Raw genomic sequence first — 17,315 nt, 5'->3', positions numbered from 1 at the left:
GAACGTGCCAGGTGCTGCCGTACCAACAGGCTCTGCAGCCTCCAAGGGTTTTGGCTGCCCTTATTCAAGAGACATAAAAGCTTCAAAGACAGAACATTCTTGCAAGTTTCATAAAAAATCAACATCCAAAGAGGAGAAACTCCTATTGTATATTGCTTGCAGAGGACGCTACGGTGCATCCAGCATTGTGCAATGAGCAGATCAGGAAGCATATGCCAAATGGGTGGGAATACATGAGTGAGAGAGATGGGAAGAGGAGATGGATTAGAAGACAGGATAAAATTAAGGGGAAACTGAGCTACTCATGGAGTACATGTGAAACCTTTGTTTTTAGTTTTATTATACAAGAAAACATGATGTAAGCTGCTTGTTTGCAGCCTGGACACTGGAGTAGGTGTAGCAATTATTTTCATAGAATCAGAGAATCCATAGATTTGAAAGGGATACTTACAAGTCATCTAGTCCCCCTAGACTCCCCTGCAATGAACAGGGACATCCACAGCTAGATCAGGTTGCTCAGAGCCTGGTCCAGCCTGGCCTTGAGTGCCTCCAGGGACAGGGCTTCCATTACATCTCTGGGCAACCTGTTCCAGTGCTTCACCACCCTCATTGTAAAAGACGTTTTCCTTATATCCAACCTAAATCTCATCTCTTTCAGTTTGAAACTGTTTCCCCTTGTCTTCTCATCACAGACCCCGCTAAAGAGTCTGTCCCCTTCTTTCTTGTATTTCTGGCTCCATCTTCGTACACAGGCAAACCAGTAAAGGGCAGGGAGACTACAATCTGTACAAAGTTGGAAAGAGGTAAAAATAACAAAAGCAAAGAAGAAAAGAAGAAAAAGAAAAAAAGATCAAGAAAGCCACATTGAAAAAAGAGTTGAGTTTCATATGGAAAAGTGACTTGAAGACTTTCCACCTCTGGAGTTTTTCAGTGCCAGGTTGGATGAGACACTAGGAAATCCTGTTCTACTGAAAGTTATCCCTGCCCAAAGCAGAGGGGTTGGAACTAGCTGATTTTAGAAGATCCATCCAATCCAAACCATTCTGTGATTCTATGAAGAACCTCAAGGACAGAAAAAATGAAGTAGGAAGAGGACAAAAAGCAATTGAATTGAATGATTATAAACACTTAAATCTGAAAGGCACTCAGCTCAGGAAACAAGAGTACCTCCCGCTGTCCAAGTACAGGCAGCCCAAGACCTTCACCAAGAAGCCCAACCACCACAGTGAAGCATCCCTCTTTGAGCACGCACCTTCATGCCAGCTGCAGCTGCCGGCCCGCTGGGGTCCACAGCCTGAATGTGGCATGGCTTGCTGCCCCGCACCACGAAGCCCCAGCCAACTGCATCGCCAACGATCTTGAAAGAGAAAAGAAGGAGGTGAGCACTACTAGCACTGTGATACATCTAAATTCAGGACAACTCCTTTTCACTGGCCACTGTATGATAATATTTCATCAAAGACTGTGTACGGTCTCTTATATAAGATATGGGAAAGGCACTATGCTTTTTGCTTTCAATGAACTTTTCCTTTGTTGAACTAGGAGGCTGCAAAATGCAATGCTTTCCAATGACTGACTACATACAAAACTATCTTTTTGCAAAGACTTTCTCTAATACTGAACCAAAATTCCTTTCCCACCACAGTCTAAGAAAAAATACATCTGAGTAGAAAACTTCACTTTGGGTAGTTAATCCACACCTAGAGTGGATGTAGTACCAGGAGCACAAAGTTTAGATGAGTTTGCATAATACAAATGTTAGTGTCTTTATGTAGTTTCACAACCCATTTAAGTCAGCAGTACTGCAGTGACATAAAGACAGGATAAACAAGTACAGAATCAGACCTGAAATGTGTGGCAGTACTGATAACACATTTTGGGACTTAAAAGAACAAACCTTAGCAAGTGCAAATAAGCAGTAATTATCCCTTCAGAAAATGTCTGTTTGGATTACCTTAGGCATACAATGCACAGAAACAAAGACCAGAGACATACTGTAAAAGTTTTTCTGACGTATGGAGCTCCAGGCATCAAAAGCTCATCGGCAGTCACCGGTCTCTTTAATACTGTAGGGATACATAAATAAATATTCAATACAAGCATTCATCTGGAGCTTCTCCTAATAAATAACAAACAATGTTGGAACATAATGTCCTTCTGTCCCACATCCCATACGCACTTCATTTCTCGTAGTCTTACTTGAAAGAAGTAGAAGAGCCAAGGAAAAGTCTGCAGAATGACTCTAAGCACTAATGATGAGCTCTTTGGAAAACAGGGGTGTTCAGGCAACAAACTTTGTTGTCTGCAATCAGCATCCACTGAACACAACCACAAGCATTAGAAGTGGCTGTTCCTGTGCCCAGTGTTGAAACAAGTGGCCAACCTCCCAGCATGAAGCAGCTTTTCTCACAGGCTGTCTCTGCACATTTCATCTGAGTCAGTTTGGAATCCCAGATTTCAGTAACAAGAAAATTCAGACAGGTCATACTGCATGCAAGAAAGCTTGGTAACCTGTCCTTCTTTTCCCAACACAAGAAGTCTTTGTCACTTCCAAATCTCTACTTTTTCCACCAACCTTTTTTTTGTTTGTTTTATTTTGTTTTGTTTGGGGATAAGAGGGGATTTTCCCTGGCAGAAGACAGGGAATATTGGCTTTGTCGTGCAGCACTGCTGCTTGTTGGTTTAGGAATTATCCCAACAAAGAGGTTTCTACAATTGTAAGCAGAGACATCCAATGCCCTCCTATCCAGACAGAGCCCAGTTAGTCTATATCTGGCTGTGATTTACCAGTGACTTTCTGCAAGTGATTCTGCACAACCTCGCTGTGCAATGGAGTAATTTTCCCCTAAATAAACTAATTATAAAGTTCTGTCAAACCAAATCAATACCATTCTGCATATCATTCTTATCTCTTTGTACATGCTTTACAAGATGGAAGGCAATGGAAAGATATATATAGTTCACTGTATTTGCCTACTTCACCTTCCAAATTATGACCGCTTTGCCTATAGTAATTAGTGATTTTGATGATGCCTGCCTTTTAAACCACAGGTCAAAGTCAAAATTTCTCCTAGATTGTATTCTGAGACATTCATGAGCTTCTCAATGATGCTCATGGAAATAGGAAGAATTATTGCATACAAACCAATATGTCATTTTTTCTTTCCCATGGATTTTGGCAAGTGTTCATTTAGCCAGTTACAATTTACCGACCATGTCCATTCAACTTAAAAAGCCTGGATGATTGTCTTCAGTCAACAAATCAGCATCAGATAAACCATCCACGCAGGACACCCTTGCGTGCTTCCCTTCATTATACCCTCCGAAATCTTGTTTGGTAATTGTTTTCCTACATGACTGGTCAAGTCATGACCTGTTTTTACAAAAGGATTTCCCTGCAATGAACTCATCTGACAAGACACCTCTGTCTTCTATTTATTAACATGCAGTTCAGCAACATGCTCTGGTCCTGGGTAGCAGGAAACTGTTGGTGAAAACGCCATTTTATAGTCCAGCAGAGGATTAAGAATCCCTCCATAACATTTACATCTGCAAGCCTTACGCTAACCTATGTGAGGTGATGAGTGGATCTGTAGTTGTGCTACAAGAGGAATTACCCTAAGGCAGACTGTGTTTAAAAAAAAACAATAATTTATGAAAGGGCAACATCAGCTTCTTCTTTTTCTTCCAGTGTTGTACGATCAGTTGCATTAAAATAAACTTGTTCTCACTACTCATGGGTTGACACTTCACATACAATTAAACTGTAAGTGAATGGAATAGCTGACATGCTTCAGATATCGCACACGTTTAATGGAGAGCACATGAATGCTGCTTTATCTGTCCCAGAAATGTTTCCAGGAAGTAATTAATGGTGCACTGGGGCCAAAGGGTTCAGACAACCAACGTTGTCAGAGCATTTCTGGGTAACATACCCAAGAGATATTCTGCCAAGAAATAACACTGTGGCACTTTTAATAGAGGGACAAACACGTGAGAAGGTGGCACTGAATGCCCAGCAGCAGCTTACTCTTAGCAGTGACTTTAAATGGCAGCACTCCTTTGAAGGCGACACAGGTATGCATCCACTGAAGCCTTCCCCTGTGCACAACGCTCCCCACACTGCTGGCAGGGATGCAGCAGTCAGCCCTTCACTGCATATATCTGCCTGTGCAACACCCACACCTTCCCACCTCCTGTAGGACAGACCTAGGACAGACCAACCTCCAAGTGCCTCACACAGTGACAGAAGTGTCCCCATGTCCAAACACACGGTAAGCCCCAAAATGACCTCCTGCCCACCAGTTGTATGCTCGCCTCCTCTCAGAGTACAACGGGGACATTCATACTGAATCCAAAATAACAGCAAGCACAAAAGGCAGCATGGGCTTTGAACCCCAGGGCCTTCTGAGGGAAATATAGGGGTTGAAACAATATCTATTGCAGTCTGTTTTCCTCTCCACAGATGTACAATAAGAAACAATTTTAACCAAGCTGTGGAAGAATGGGTGCATTTAACCTTCCTGTGTGGGGAAGGAAATCCTTTTGAACAGAAAGCAAGATTTACCTCTACTTCTACCTTCCCAAACAGAGATGTGTAAGACCTAAACAAATGAAAGCGTTGCAATGGCATCAGATAGGCACTAACAATGCTTCCTCCAGCTCTAGATGCTGCTGTGTTCTGAGCTGTGTTATTTCATAACAAGTGCTGTGGCCACTGGACAGTTAAACACTCCCATGACTTACAGCAAAGGAATGTCTCAAGGAGGAGGTTTGGGTTGGCCCAGGGCTTGGCAGTGCAGAGGCGAAGCTGGCTCTCTGGCTGCATGTCCTCCTAGGAGATAAACTGCAGCTCCAGCCACAATTATGGGCTTGGTGCTGAGATTACAGGAGGCAGATGTCTGGCTTACATTCAGCAAGGCTGGGTGATGCTAGTAGCCCCCCCCCTTACTCATGATGCAGTGAATTTTTAATCTACCCTTGAAAAGATAAAGTTAGATGAGACGCTGAGCATTCCTCACATCCCCTTCTCCCAAACAGATGCCTGTACCCATCTCTTGTGCATCAGAAACTGACGCTGGTGCTTACCAGACTTGGGGTTGCAGAGCACCGGGGGGCTGCTGCTGAGCGTGGGGCTGCTGCTGAAGTACCCACTGCTGCCACAGCTGCTCATGCTGCTCCTCCGCACCGCCGATACGATCTTTATCTCCTTGGTGGGGCTCACTGCAAAAATGCAGGGGGAAAGGAAAGCGGTGTCAATTACTGAACACAACTCCTTGGATTCTTTAAAACACCAGCAACAAGCCATGCTTCCACCTTCTTAAGGGGTAAACGTGTTACACATAGAAGGGTAACTGCATGAATATCGTAACACCTTAGCTAACACGATGGCCGAACTGTTCCCACTGCAGGATCTTATAGGAGGCATTTCAATATAGGGAAAAAGTTATTCCACTTCCCACTTAATTCTTTCTGTTCCTGCTTGATATTTCTATGCAGGCCCCCTTCCCCTTACTTTTCTCAAAACCAGCATAGAATGTACAGGGCAAATTACTTTGGGCTTGCGGGGATTTTAACGCATTCTGCTTGTTCACGGACACTGATCAGCAACTGAGGTGCTATTGATATCACATCAAAAGCTACACCAAGAGCTAAAGATTGGGTAAATTGAGACACACCCTGCAAACAGGGATACACGACTGTTTTTAGGTTAACAGTGAAACCCCTTGCACAAAAAGGATGCCAGAGGACGTTTAACACCCCATGCAGTCGCTCTACAGAGAGCAGCGTAGCTGATGAGTCACCTGACAGAAAACTGGTGTGTTTTCTGTTGTCATGGTTCTGCTTGCGCAGGCAAAAGGGGCTGTCGTGGCTTTCTGGCACCAGGCGAGACTTCTCGGTGAGCAGCTCCATCAGCCGCCGCCGCCGGCGGAAATTCATCCTGCACTGGTAGAGCAAATTGCTGTCCATAAAGTGGTGCTTGTTGGACACTGGAAAAAGGAAAGGATAGAGGTGTTTCGTGGGACTGAAATCTGAGCATACCCATCCGCAGTGTGCCTTGGAGACTTGTATCCAAACATCCTGTCCCTCTCCTGTCCCTGCTGTAGGCTCAGAAGAGGAGCACGCCAACCCCGTATGCCATGCAGTGCTGCTGGTCCCTAGAGCAGACTTAGCTCCCTCACTCAGATCTGTGCCAATGCCTCAGTCTCAGAAAGACACTCTGCCTGAGTCCTTCAGAGCCATGAGCAGCTGAAAAGCGAGACCCGTGTATTTCCTCTGTCTCAGCCACCACAGACACGGTGTCCCAGATGCTTCCTGTGTTCCGCTTCCTCTCCTTTGCCCGGATACGCAAGGTTTGGGAACAGGCACTCGGCCAAAAATCATTTCTAAAATAATGAACAGGAGTCTTAATTACAACCTGTTTTGACACCAAGAGCAAATCCCAGGTTGCTGGCGAACACAGCGTGCCTAAAGCCTGCAGCAGCACCACAGCGTCTGTGCAGTTGCTGGTGCTGAAGCTGCCCCTTAATAGCAGTGTGAAATGCAGCAGCCAGAGGAGCTGGTCCAGGTCCCAAAGTGTACTGCCTCCTCCAGGGCCGAGTTGTGGAAAAGCTCCCCTGAGCATCCCCTCCAAAAAAAAAAAAAAAAGGAGGCAACAAAAACATAAAGCGAGTGGCATTTTGACTCTGCTTTTGTGAAACCAATGCATCAATATCTGGATTGATGGTAGTAGTCGCAATTCTTACTGAGTTCTGAAGGTGTTGGTCAGAGATTTTTGACCTAATTTCACTCTTCCTGTGCTTCACCCTTGAAAAGAGTTCTTCACAAACAGCCAAAAGTGGTGTCGTGAATAAGGAGTGATTGTGAAGTGAGGGATATCTTTCTCTGATAAGAGAGGTCTCATGAAAGTCTGGTAAAGAGACATTATCAATCTTTTCTTTGAGTTGAATGTCTGATTGCAACTCTATGCACGCCATTTGAAAGTTCACAGGTAATGTATTTTGGTTGACTGAAAATGCCTTGAATGTCTCCCTGGAGGCATTCAAGGCCAGGCTGGATGTGGCTCTGGGCAGCTCGGTCTGGTGGTTGGTGACCCTGCACATAGCAGGGAGCTGAAACCAGATGATCACTGTGGTCCTTTTCTACCCAGGCCATTCTGTGATTCTATGATGATTCTATGAAATGGAGTCACAAATATACCAAAAAAAATGATGTGGGGTTTTTTGAAATATTGAAACCTATTCTCAAATTCCTTTACCAAACTGGAAAGCACAGCTGCCTATTTTTTGCAGCTCCCAAGACTGTGTTTAGCCAATGTATCAAAATGCATAAGATTATTTGCCAGACCTTGAGCTCGTCATGATTTGAGTTTCATTTTGAACACTGCTGTGGTTTGAAACTTCGCACAGATAAATTGATTTTCACTTTGAAGACACAGGTTTAACTCATTCAAACAAGCAGTCGAATCCACCAAAAATGCTAAATCTGTGAGCCAGCTTTCATCTTCAAGTTCTGGTGTAAATTTTCCTTTTGATGCCATAAATGACTTGATTTCATTTTGCAGATCATAAAATCTTCTTAGCGTTTCACCCCAACTTAGCCAACTTACTTCAGAAAAGTAAATTACATCCCCCAAATTAGCATCCAAACATGTGAGGAACTCCTGGAACTGGCAGAAGCACAGATCAAATACAGAATAATGTTAAAAGCTGATGATCTTGTGGGGCTGCATTACTAGCTCTCCAGGGTCACACGCAGCCCATAGGCTGTGAGTTGGACACACCTCATCTGGATTCTGGATTCACCCGGTTTATAAACTGCATCTCTTCCAATACTGGATCACAGAATCATAGAATCACATACCTGGGTTGCAGGTATTTATTTACATGGAATGCATAAACAACAACATAGGTACACGTTCGGAGGTCAACCACGCCTGACACCTGCAGAAGACTCAGCCATTTGGCCTCAGCCTCTGCCAGACACTATGCTGTCACTTTGCTCTCTGGGCTCCAGATGTCACTTTAGCATCTGGGATCCAAAGGCAGCAAAACCCAGGGTGCTGCACCAGATGTGCAGCCCACAGCTCTCTGCACGGTCTCCTGAGCTCATCCCTTCTTTCACACTCCTCAGCATGCTCCTTCTTACATTCATCCTTTCTCAATACCTTAAGATTTTGTTCCAGGAGCTCCACATATGTTATAGCCTTGGAAAAACGGCTGTATTTAGACATACACTGCCAGTATGTCATCTGACACTTATGGGCTGCAGGAACAGCCTCAAAGAGCAAAAAGCCCAGACATCTGCAGCAGCTTCTGGTCTCAGAGAGCATACTGCCAGCGAAGCAAAGAAACCTATCCTGACTCAGACAGGAAAGAAGAGGCCAAACCTTGCTGTGGTGCTCAGGGCTCAGCCCTCCATACGGACACAGAAGCTGCCATATGGGGTCAGACTGTACGTCCATCTTGCAGAGAAGCCTAGAGGAGCCTGTCTCTTGCTTCCTGGGCCACTGCCAGAGACAGGACACTGCACAGATGGACATTGTGCCTTCGGGACACAAAGAATTATCAGGACACGGGAGCTTTCCAAATGGCATGTGCTCATGTTCAAGCTGCCATAGTGACCTTCTGCCCAAGTCCCGCAGTGTGCCATAGGCAGCCTGGCAGTTTGCATATAGAGCTTTGCAATGCTGCTTTTGCTCCTCTTTTGAAGCTCTACTTTTGTTTCAGGAGTAAAGACAAAAGGACGTGCCAGGCAGCTAAACTGTGATGTTTCAAGCACCATGTAGACAACAGACCTGGGTACCTGGCCCGGCTCATTCCCTTTGAGAACATCAGAACAGTCAGTGCCACATGGCTTCACTGGGCTTCATTTCAGGGCTGAACCTGTTGTTTCCTCAAATCAGCCATTTGTATCCTCGGGGGACCACATGGCTTCTCTAAGTCCATTTACCCCTAGAAGCAATTGATTAGTGCGTTCTGACACCTTAATTAATTATTGCAGGCACACAGTGCTGCTGTGCTTCTCGCTTTGGACACACATAGCATACAACACTATAAAACAGCACCTATGGACAATCACTATCTTTGAAGAATGGAAATAGAGGAGGAGAGATTTGGAGACTTGCCTACATCCACAAAAGGATTTGCTGTCAGAGTTAATATGTAGGTGCTCCCAGCCAACACTCACTTTCAGACCACTGACACAACAAGTATTCTAGTAATACAACGCTGCAGTATTAGAATAACTGAATGCAAATCAAAAAAAACCCACACGTTTGTTTCTTATTTTCTTATATTGACACCTCAAAGAGCTGCCTGAAACTTCAAAAGACAAGCACCATGCAGTCAGCCTGATACTGGGTTCATAATATCGAAAGAAAGGGGGCCCTACAAATACTCACCTGGCAGCACAATTACTGCTGCCAACTGTTTGCCATCTAACAAGTATCAGAACGGTTTCTGGCTCATTTTAAATATTATGACACCACAGCTCCTAAGTAAAACAGTTCAATTCTGTTTGTGCCGTTCACCGAAGTGCTCTGACGGTCTTCAGAAATTACAATGACTGTAGATCAATACACACTTGTGTTGCAGACATAATAAAGCACTCAAATTCAAGAATATTTATTGACCATGAAATTACATAACAGAGTCTATTTTATGCTATGACGCTGGAGCATATCTTAGAATAACAATACCTGTTTTGACTCAAGTACTGCAACATTACGTACTTAGAATGGTGAAGCTTAGGTCTTACACTGATGTAATTCATCCCTCCTATAACTACTTTACTCCACAGAAGGATGAATTTTCATGCAGTAAATGAAGGTAAGTGGAAAAGATGAAACCAATTACTCTGTGCTGTAGTATTTTTGTATGTAATTTGCATGTCAAATGTTTTGTAGCCCCAGTGCTTATGACAAATAGTATCAATGTGGAGTTCTCATTGATCTTCACAGTTTAATTCTCCATTTCTACTGATAGTTCACATTTCATGTGAGAATGTTGGAACAACAGTTTGCAGCCTCAGTTTGAGCAAATAATGCATCTGTAGCACTGTGTAACTACGCATATTCCTTGACTAAAATGTAATACTTAAATCTTAAAAAATAAACTTGCATACTTAACTCAGACCACTTCCTTGTACATACAACATCAAATAAAATATCTCAACAAAATTTACTGCTGTGATCCATGGGACTTCTGTGTGTGTGTGAACTGTCAGCTTTCTGACTTATTCACGAGGAGGGGGAGGCAGGCAGCAGTGCTGTCTCTGAAGTGCTCCTGGATGGACATGTGCATGCCTTCTCCTTAGGGGAAAGCAGCTGGCACAAGCCCCCACGTATAGGAATGCTGGACATTGAGCACAGAAGGCTGGTTTTGTTGGGCTTGGTACACGCTGGCCAAGAGGCAGCAGAGCAGGCAGGGGTGCTCACTTCCCTGCCTCAGCAGCCAGCATTTTGCTGAGATCAGCAGAGAAAAGTGGGAGTGGAAACATTTTCAAAGCTGACTGCTGGAAGCTCGGGGGGCTGCACAGACTTGCTCAGAAGGGATTTCTTTAAAGGTAATTTTAAGGTTGTTACCTCGACTGTTTACTCAGAGACAGCAGCAGATAATACTACCGAGGCTGACAAGGTTCATGCTCCAGGCTCCTGTGCCTCTCATGAAAGCTGCTGCTGCCAGATAGGGACCCATTCCCATACCCATTCAGGTTTGTCTTAAAATATCAGCATCCGGTTTTGTATGTGATGAAGGTGATGTAAAGAGGAAGGTGTGGGGTGATATCATGGGTTTTTCATTCCATTTTAATTCATCAGTGCTCGTGTGGCAATATGCTCATGCTACCATGCGCCCTTTATGAAACAGAAAGAAACTGTACCAAAGAGTATAGAAAATATGTATGGTGACTGGCAACCTCCAAAATCATAAAAATGGTCCAAGAGGGAAGGGTATGAACATTACTTCATGGTCACAGCTGGCAAGCTTTGGAGATTCAGTCACAACTCACCCGTCTAATCTCCCGCACACACAGGGCACAACATTTCTCCCAGAAGCAGAATTATAAAACTGTCTTCTAATCTCACAAAAATACAGTTTAGTCTTACTTTGAAGCAGCCTGCAGCGGTTACTCACGAGCAGTTCCCATAACTTTCCATGCCAGGCAATAAAGACTTAACTCAAGGTTGATGTTGTAGTAGGCGCTTGGCAGGGATACGTGCTGTACGGGATAGGCCTCTCCCTAAGCATAGTGAAAGGGTGCTGTTGTTCTCAGACAGACTGTCCTTGCTAACAAATAAACAAGATAAGAAGAAGGTGAAGGAATGAGGAGACGATAGGAGCCAATAAGGAATTGTGGTAAGGGGCTAAGATCCAGTATGGATGAATCAGGACAGGGCACGATAGCTCAAGTAAGGTATATAAGCTGTGTGTATTAGTGAATAAACGCCATTTTGCAGCATCCCCATATTGGTGTCTGTGTTGCTATGGTCCTAGCGAGCTCTGATCGCTAGCCCATGACAGCGGGGCTTGGGACTACCGTGGTTGCCGGCAGAAATAGGTTGAACACATTTAGTTTCTAATCCCTGGAATTTGTAACATCGTTGCTGGAAAGTTACACAAGGTCCTCTCAGCAACCTCTGTAAAGAAGTCTGTGAAGTGATGAAGCAACACTCCAACATATGGTTGATTTGCATTATCAGTTCACAGTGATGAATCACCTGTGATTGCCCCTTAAATTAGGGCTAATTTTTTACTGTTCCTCCAGTTCCCCTCATAGCTTCTTCACCTAACTAAAACCCAGAACTCACAAAATGCTCATCCTCACAGCATCATTCCCCTTCTTCTGCTTACAGTTGTCCTTTCACACACCTCAGCCCCTAGCGATGGTGACTACAATCACACCGTGCTAACAGCATAGACTCAGAATGATGCATCTAGCTGCCCTGTGCATCCTCCTCCCCCTGCACTGCATTGCCTCACGCCAACAAGCAGAGCTGGTATTCTCATTTCCTATAAACTACCCTCTACTGAGTTACATGAAAACGAACCTCTTCTTGGATAATGACCAATGCTGACCACCTAATTAATAGAGTTCAATTATTTGTATGCTGCCTCATTTATCCATAGTTTTCAAATTCAGTCAGCGAAGTTTTTAGATGGCCATTCCATATTTGCATCACCGTTAAGGAGAGAAAAATCAGACTATTTATTTTGGCATTTCTCAGACTGAGAACACCTGATGTTGCAACTTTGGCAGTCCCTTTGCCTGGCTGCTCTGCAGCTTCTGTCCAACTATTTGAATTATAAACTGCAATGTCCACGCAACTCTTCTTTCAGCTTCTGATTCCAAGATAAAATCCTGGGATCTACACAGGGCCCAAATGGCCTTTTCTTCTGCAAGCAGACTGATACACAGCAGAGATAAAAACATCAGCTTTAAGTTGATTGCATGGAACTCAGGAGACTCAATTACGAAACCCTATTTTAAAAAATGGTGTGATTCATGCCGTAAAAATCAAACCATTTTGATATCTGGCTCTTTCCCCAGATCCCTCCCACAACCTCAGTTCTCCATGATTTCCAAAGCTGATAATCCACGCACATCTCCAACATGGTGATTAATGTTTGCTACCAAACACTGCAGTTCCAGCAGACCCCACGTTGCAATGCACCCAACTGCTCTGCTTGTCCCCAGAAACATGAAGTCGTCACTCACTGAGCCCATGGCTCATGGTGAGACACGGCTCCTTCATGCCAAGGAGCTGAAGAGCTGTTCTCCCCACTGCAGTGGAGGACACATTAAGTGTGTGCTGGTTTGAGTGAGTGTGTGCCTGTGTTGGGGCTAAGAGGTTAGAAAAGTTCTGTCAACGTTCATGGGGTTTTCAGCACTGATACTTCACGTCTTTTCCTACATGAAGCCACAAGCACGGAACCCTTCCCTGCAGCACACAGCACACTTCCAATTCCTTTGGTGTAAGACAGCAATTCCAGTTTATCCTGAAGTGGATTTTACCTTTCCACTGAGACAGTTTGCTCTATTAAAAGCGGACATAAACCTAGCCTGAAGCTGCAGGAGACCACTCTGGACCTTGCCCACTACTGGCTGCAATGCTCTGCCCTTTCCTGTTGTAAGTCTCAGAAGACCACATCAGTTTTGACCTCTAAAGATACACAACTTTCCCCCCAAAAAACTGCCATCATACTGAAAGAAAAACGTGGAATCGTGTGAAACATCAGCAAGCCCTCTGCCAGGCCATGGGGAGGAGTGGGGACTGCTGATTGCCAAGAGGGTGGGCCTGGCCATGCGCTGCCCCTCCCCTTGCCAAGGGCTCACCTCCAGCCCTGCAGCCTTTGCTTCCTCACTCCCCTCTCCTAAGCAGATGCAGTGTTCAGAAGGGAAGGAAAGAAACCAGCTCGGTTTCTGTTAGGAGAGTTTTTTATTAGGACGAAGTATTTCACACAGAGGGTGGTGAGACACCGGAACAGGTTGCCCAAGGAGGTTGTGGATGCCCCATCCTGGAGGCATTCAAGGCCAGGCTGGATGTGGCTCTGGGCAGCCTGGTCTGGTGGTTGGTGACCCTGCACATAGCAGGGGGGTTGAAACTCAATGACCGCTGTGGTCCTTTTCAACCCAGGCCAGTCTATGATTCTATCTATGATTCTGTCTCTTAGCAGTGGAGCTGTACATCCACTTTGGTTCGGGAGCCTTCAGGCCTGGAGGAGGCAATCTGCCCAGCCCTGAGCTCCCTGCCTTCAGCGCCACTCCTCTTCCTGTTTTCCTAAAGCTAATCTGGTTTCTGCAAATCCATTTTAATAAATAAATTCATATTGGTTTCTTTTTACACATGAATGTTTTCCACCTGCTTGGTGCTCCCTCCAGTCAAGGCAGAGGCAGCACAATGATGCCCAGCCAGCAGGCAGCCTTGTGACATTGATTCTCTGCAGCATAAAAATACAACACTTGCATTGCCATCTTTTATCAAAGTATACACGCTCTGCATACACCTGTGAATGCACTCACCCTGCATTCCCAGCTCCTGGCACTGCAGCTGTGCTTCGTGGGATTGTTTTCTCATTTGGATTATGAAGAGTTCACTGGGAGTAGAGAATGGAGCTCAGTTTGAACTGCTCCCACTGTAAGTAAAAAGCTGTAAGGCTGATCCTGTTGCTGAAATACGGAATCCAGAGAGCCATTCCAGCTCAGCCCAGCTAAGGGTGAAGGCAGTGAGCGTGTCAAGAGAGTGACAAGTGTCCAGAAAAACAAAGTGATAGAACCATCTGAGCTGCTTCTATGAAATACGGTATATTCATTCAGTGAATTAATATACCATATATAGAAATATCTAGGCAACTTTTAAGCTGCCTTCTAAACATCAGGATTAGAATACACAGGTCTCAAAAGTCCCTCGGGGGCTGAAATGCACTGAGTCTCCAGCTTCTATTAAAGCGGTGTGCTCTGCTCAGTGCATTAGCATCTTATTTTAGCTGCCTTAAAATAGGTACGCAGAAAAATGTTTCTATATACATCTGCTCTTTCCAGCAGGTTTACAGTCTATTTCCAAATACACGCTCCTTACTCTAGAATGGGAAGCCGCTGTTGAATCACACTCATTTCAGCAGCCTTTTCAGTTTGTGTATGAGGATTTATCATCTTTAATTTAGCAAGTTTACAGAACACAGCCAACTGCTTTTCTCTGCTTCCAAATAAAGTATGGAAAGTGAAGGCTGTGGCAAGGGAAGCAGAAGATGAAAAGGCCCATCTGGGTATCTTTTTTGTGTTGCAGCTGTTAAAAACTGAAACCCATTCTCTGACAGAACGATTGAATTTGGTAGTTAATGTGAACAGAGTCTTCATATGTTACTTCGGTAACATATAGAGATACGGGTGCCTTTTGCAAAGAAACAAACACATTTCTGCTTTAGATAAAGATTATATAGGCTGAATGCTTTCGGGACTGTATAGAATGAATACTTGGATATATCCAACACCTGATAGGCTCTGGGTGTTAGATCAACTAGAAAAAATATACAAAAATCCATGTGTTAACTTTGGGGGAGGAAATCTACGGCCAGTTAAGTCAAGGATGTATGGGATGGTTCAACGGCACTTAGAAATTGCTCACTGTAATTAGTAATTTCAAGAGAAGGGGCTCCAAAGTGAAATCACAAATTAAGAAAGAAGTCTCTGTTTCACGTACACGGTAAATTTTCACTAATGAAATAAGAAACGTCAACTAATCATAAGCAACAGAGGATATAAAGTAGATGTGACGTGTTACAATCTACAGAAACTGTAGGTGAACATTTCAGCAGTAGCAATAGCTGAAATAGCAAAAAGCAAAAGCAGTGATACATTTTTAGATACCTAATCCACTTTCACAACTCAAGGAACTTTCAACTGCATCATGTGTCCGGGTGCTTACAACTAAACGCAGCAATCAACTTGCTAAGGGCAGTTTTGCTGAATAAAGGTACGCAATCCCCACAGAGAAAGTCCAATTCATGCTTTAAGACTTCTCCACAGAGAGATAGCATATGTCAATATTTGCTGTTCTCACTAAGTCACTACAAAATGTTTGTTTTCATCTCTGAAAGTAATTTCCACAGTGGAGTTTTGCTGATAAAGGATTAACGCTTGAGAGGAGGCCAGCACGGGCTTCTGTGCTAAGCACTACATATGCAGGGCTGGTGAGTCCAATTAAACTTTTTTAACCTAAAAGGTATTGTTATTGGGGTTGGGGAGGGAACATCATGCCTGGGACAACTTAACACACATTTACTATCATTATAAAACCCCAGCACTGATCAGATGTTTCAAGCAAGGTATCTGCTAGCCCGTCACCTCCAAAAGAGATATTCCCACCCCTCAGTCATTCAGGAAAGCAAAGACCCTGTCTTTTCCAACATCCATCAAATGTGTTCCTCTGCTGGTCCAGGGCTGGGAAGCTGCATTTGGACCCGCTGTTGACTTACAGCAGGTAGGGCTGCAATGCAAACCACTCCTGCTAAACCATGCTGCAGTCACTACCTAGGGAAGATGCTGAGCAGATGTCAGATCCAGTGCATCAGAGAGGAAATCACACAAAGCACATGCACTCAAAAGCAAGAAGCAGCTTGGAAAATAGCAACAGCAGAAGAGACAGAATGTGAGTCGGCATGAGAGGGTGAGCACTGCTGCGCCACCACGCACCTCTTGCATGCACACGCTGCACTGAGCTCCCTGCAGGATGAGCACCCTGTATCTGCACACCACAAAACACTGAAGAGGGTTTCAAAACGTTTGGTGGCTGCCACAGGGGAAATGTAAATATTCATCTTGTGAAGATGCTGACAATGGATAAGTCCCTCTTATTGGTATTAATCAGATTTTAAAAATGGAAAGTACTTATCACTTGATATTCCAGGCCTTAAAGTTTTCTGCAAGATAGGCAGAGGTTTCTTCACCCTCCCTCGGTTCTGCCCCCAGTCAGTCCTGGAAGGAGGACCACAGAGCTTAGTCTGTGTCAGCACTTCTCTGCTGCTGGGGCTATAGGCATGGAGTATGTGCCACAGAAGATGCCATAACCAACTGGCACAAACCCAGAAATAATGCCAGAAAGAACCCTAAGCACATTCTCTTTCCTCCTTGGACATCTCAGTATCTCTGTTTTCCAGACTGAGCAAGGGCTGTGACTGTGCGTGGATGCTCATGCTATGCTCTGCCTGCCCCAGCCCACTCTCACTTTTGTCTCATCTATCCCAGTGCTGGCAGAGAGTTTTCTTTGCCTTTCACTGCACGTGAATTTTGACCACAGCAGTTAATCCATCCCACTACTTCCCTCTGAAGAAGAACTAGGAAAGATCCACCTTCCTAGAGGGAATTCTTACCTGTTAACACTGAACAGCTCAATGTACCTCAGCATACCAGAAATGGGCTTTCATACAGTTGCCAAACGTGTTCTGTGCCCTTTTGTCCTTGCTGTCGCCAGCACAAAGCCATGTTTATAATTCCTCCCACAATCTTCATTCCTGTATTCTGGCAAAGACCATCAGTGTTCACAAATGCAGAATAATAACTACAGGCAATTACACTGCCAACACAAGCCATCAAGAAACGTACAGTGCACAATGCCTGCTACCTATAATGCTTTTATTCTGCGGTACCTGGGGGTATCAGTTCATAGGAAAGGACATCTGGCTCCTATTTGTGAAAACAGCAGTTTGTGGGTTACCATCTGTATGCGCCAGTGGAATTCTCAAAGGAAACAATTCAGAACTTCAGCACATTTCATCGTTTTCATTTATGAAAGGGGAAATATGTGCAGTAATACATGC

At 44.4% G+C, this 17,315-nt stretch overlaps 1 protein-coding gene across 5 annotated transcripts in view; it reads right to left on the bottom strand.

Moving 5' to 3' along the window:
• The window catches only part of DEPTOR (DEP domain containing MTOR-interacting protein), a 73,067-nt gene that overhangs the window by 16,926 nt on the left and 38,826 nt on the right, over positions 1 to 17,315 (bottom strand). For 4 of the 5 annotated variants that reach the window (XM_046920743.1, XM_025147135.3, NM_001199502.2 and 1 more), the window contains 4 exons: positions 5,805 to 5,990; positions 5,089 to 5,223; positions 1,996 to 2,066; positions 1,253 to 1,357 (listed from right to left, as the gene is read on the bottom strand). In XM_046920743.1, coding sequence (XP_046776699.1) covers positions 1,253 to 1,357; positions 1,996 to 2,066; positions 5,089 to 5,223; positions 5,805 to 5,990 — 497 coding nt within the window. The remainder of the gene's footprint in view (positions 1 to 1,252; positions 1,358 to 1,995; positions 2,067 to 5,088; positions 5,224 to 5,804; positions 5,991 to 17,315) is intronic. The other variant, XM_015283071.3, reaches the window with a different exon arrangement.

This window comes from Gallus gallus, chromosome 2, assembly GCF_016699485.2.
Source record: "Gallus gallus isolate bGalGal1 chromosome 2, bGalGal1.mat.broiler.GRCg7b, whole genome shotgun sequence".
Lineage (NCBI taxonomy): Eukaryota > Metazoa > Chordata > Aves > Galliformes > Phasianidae > Gallus > Gallus gallus.
This window is presented reverse-complemented; position numbering and strand designations above follow the sequence as displayed.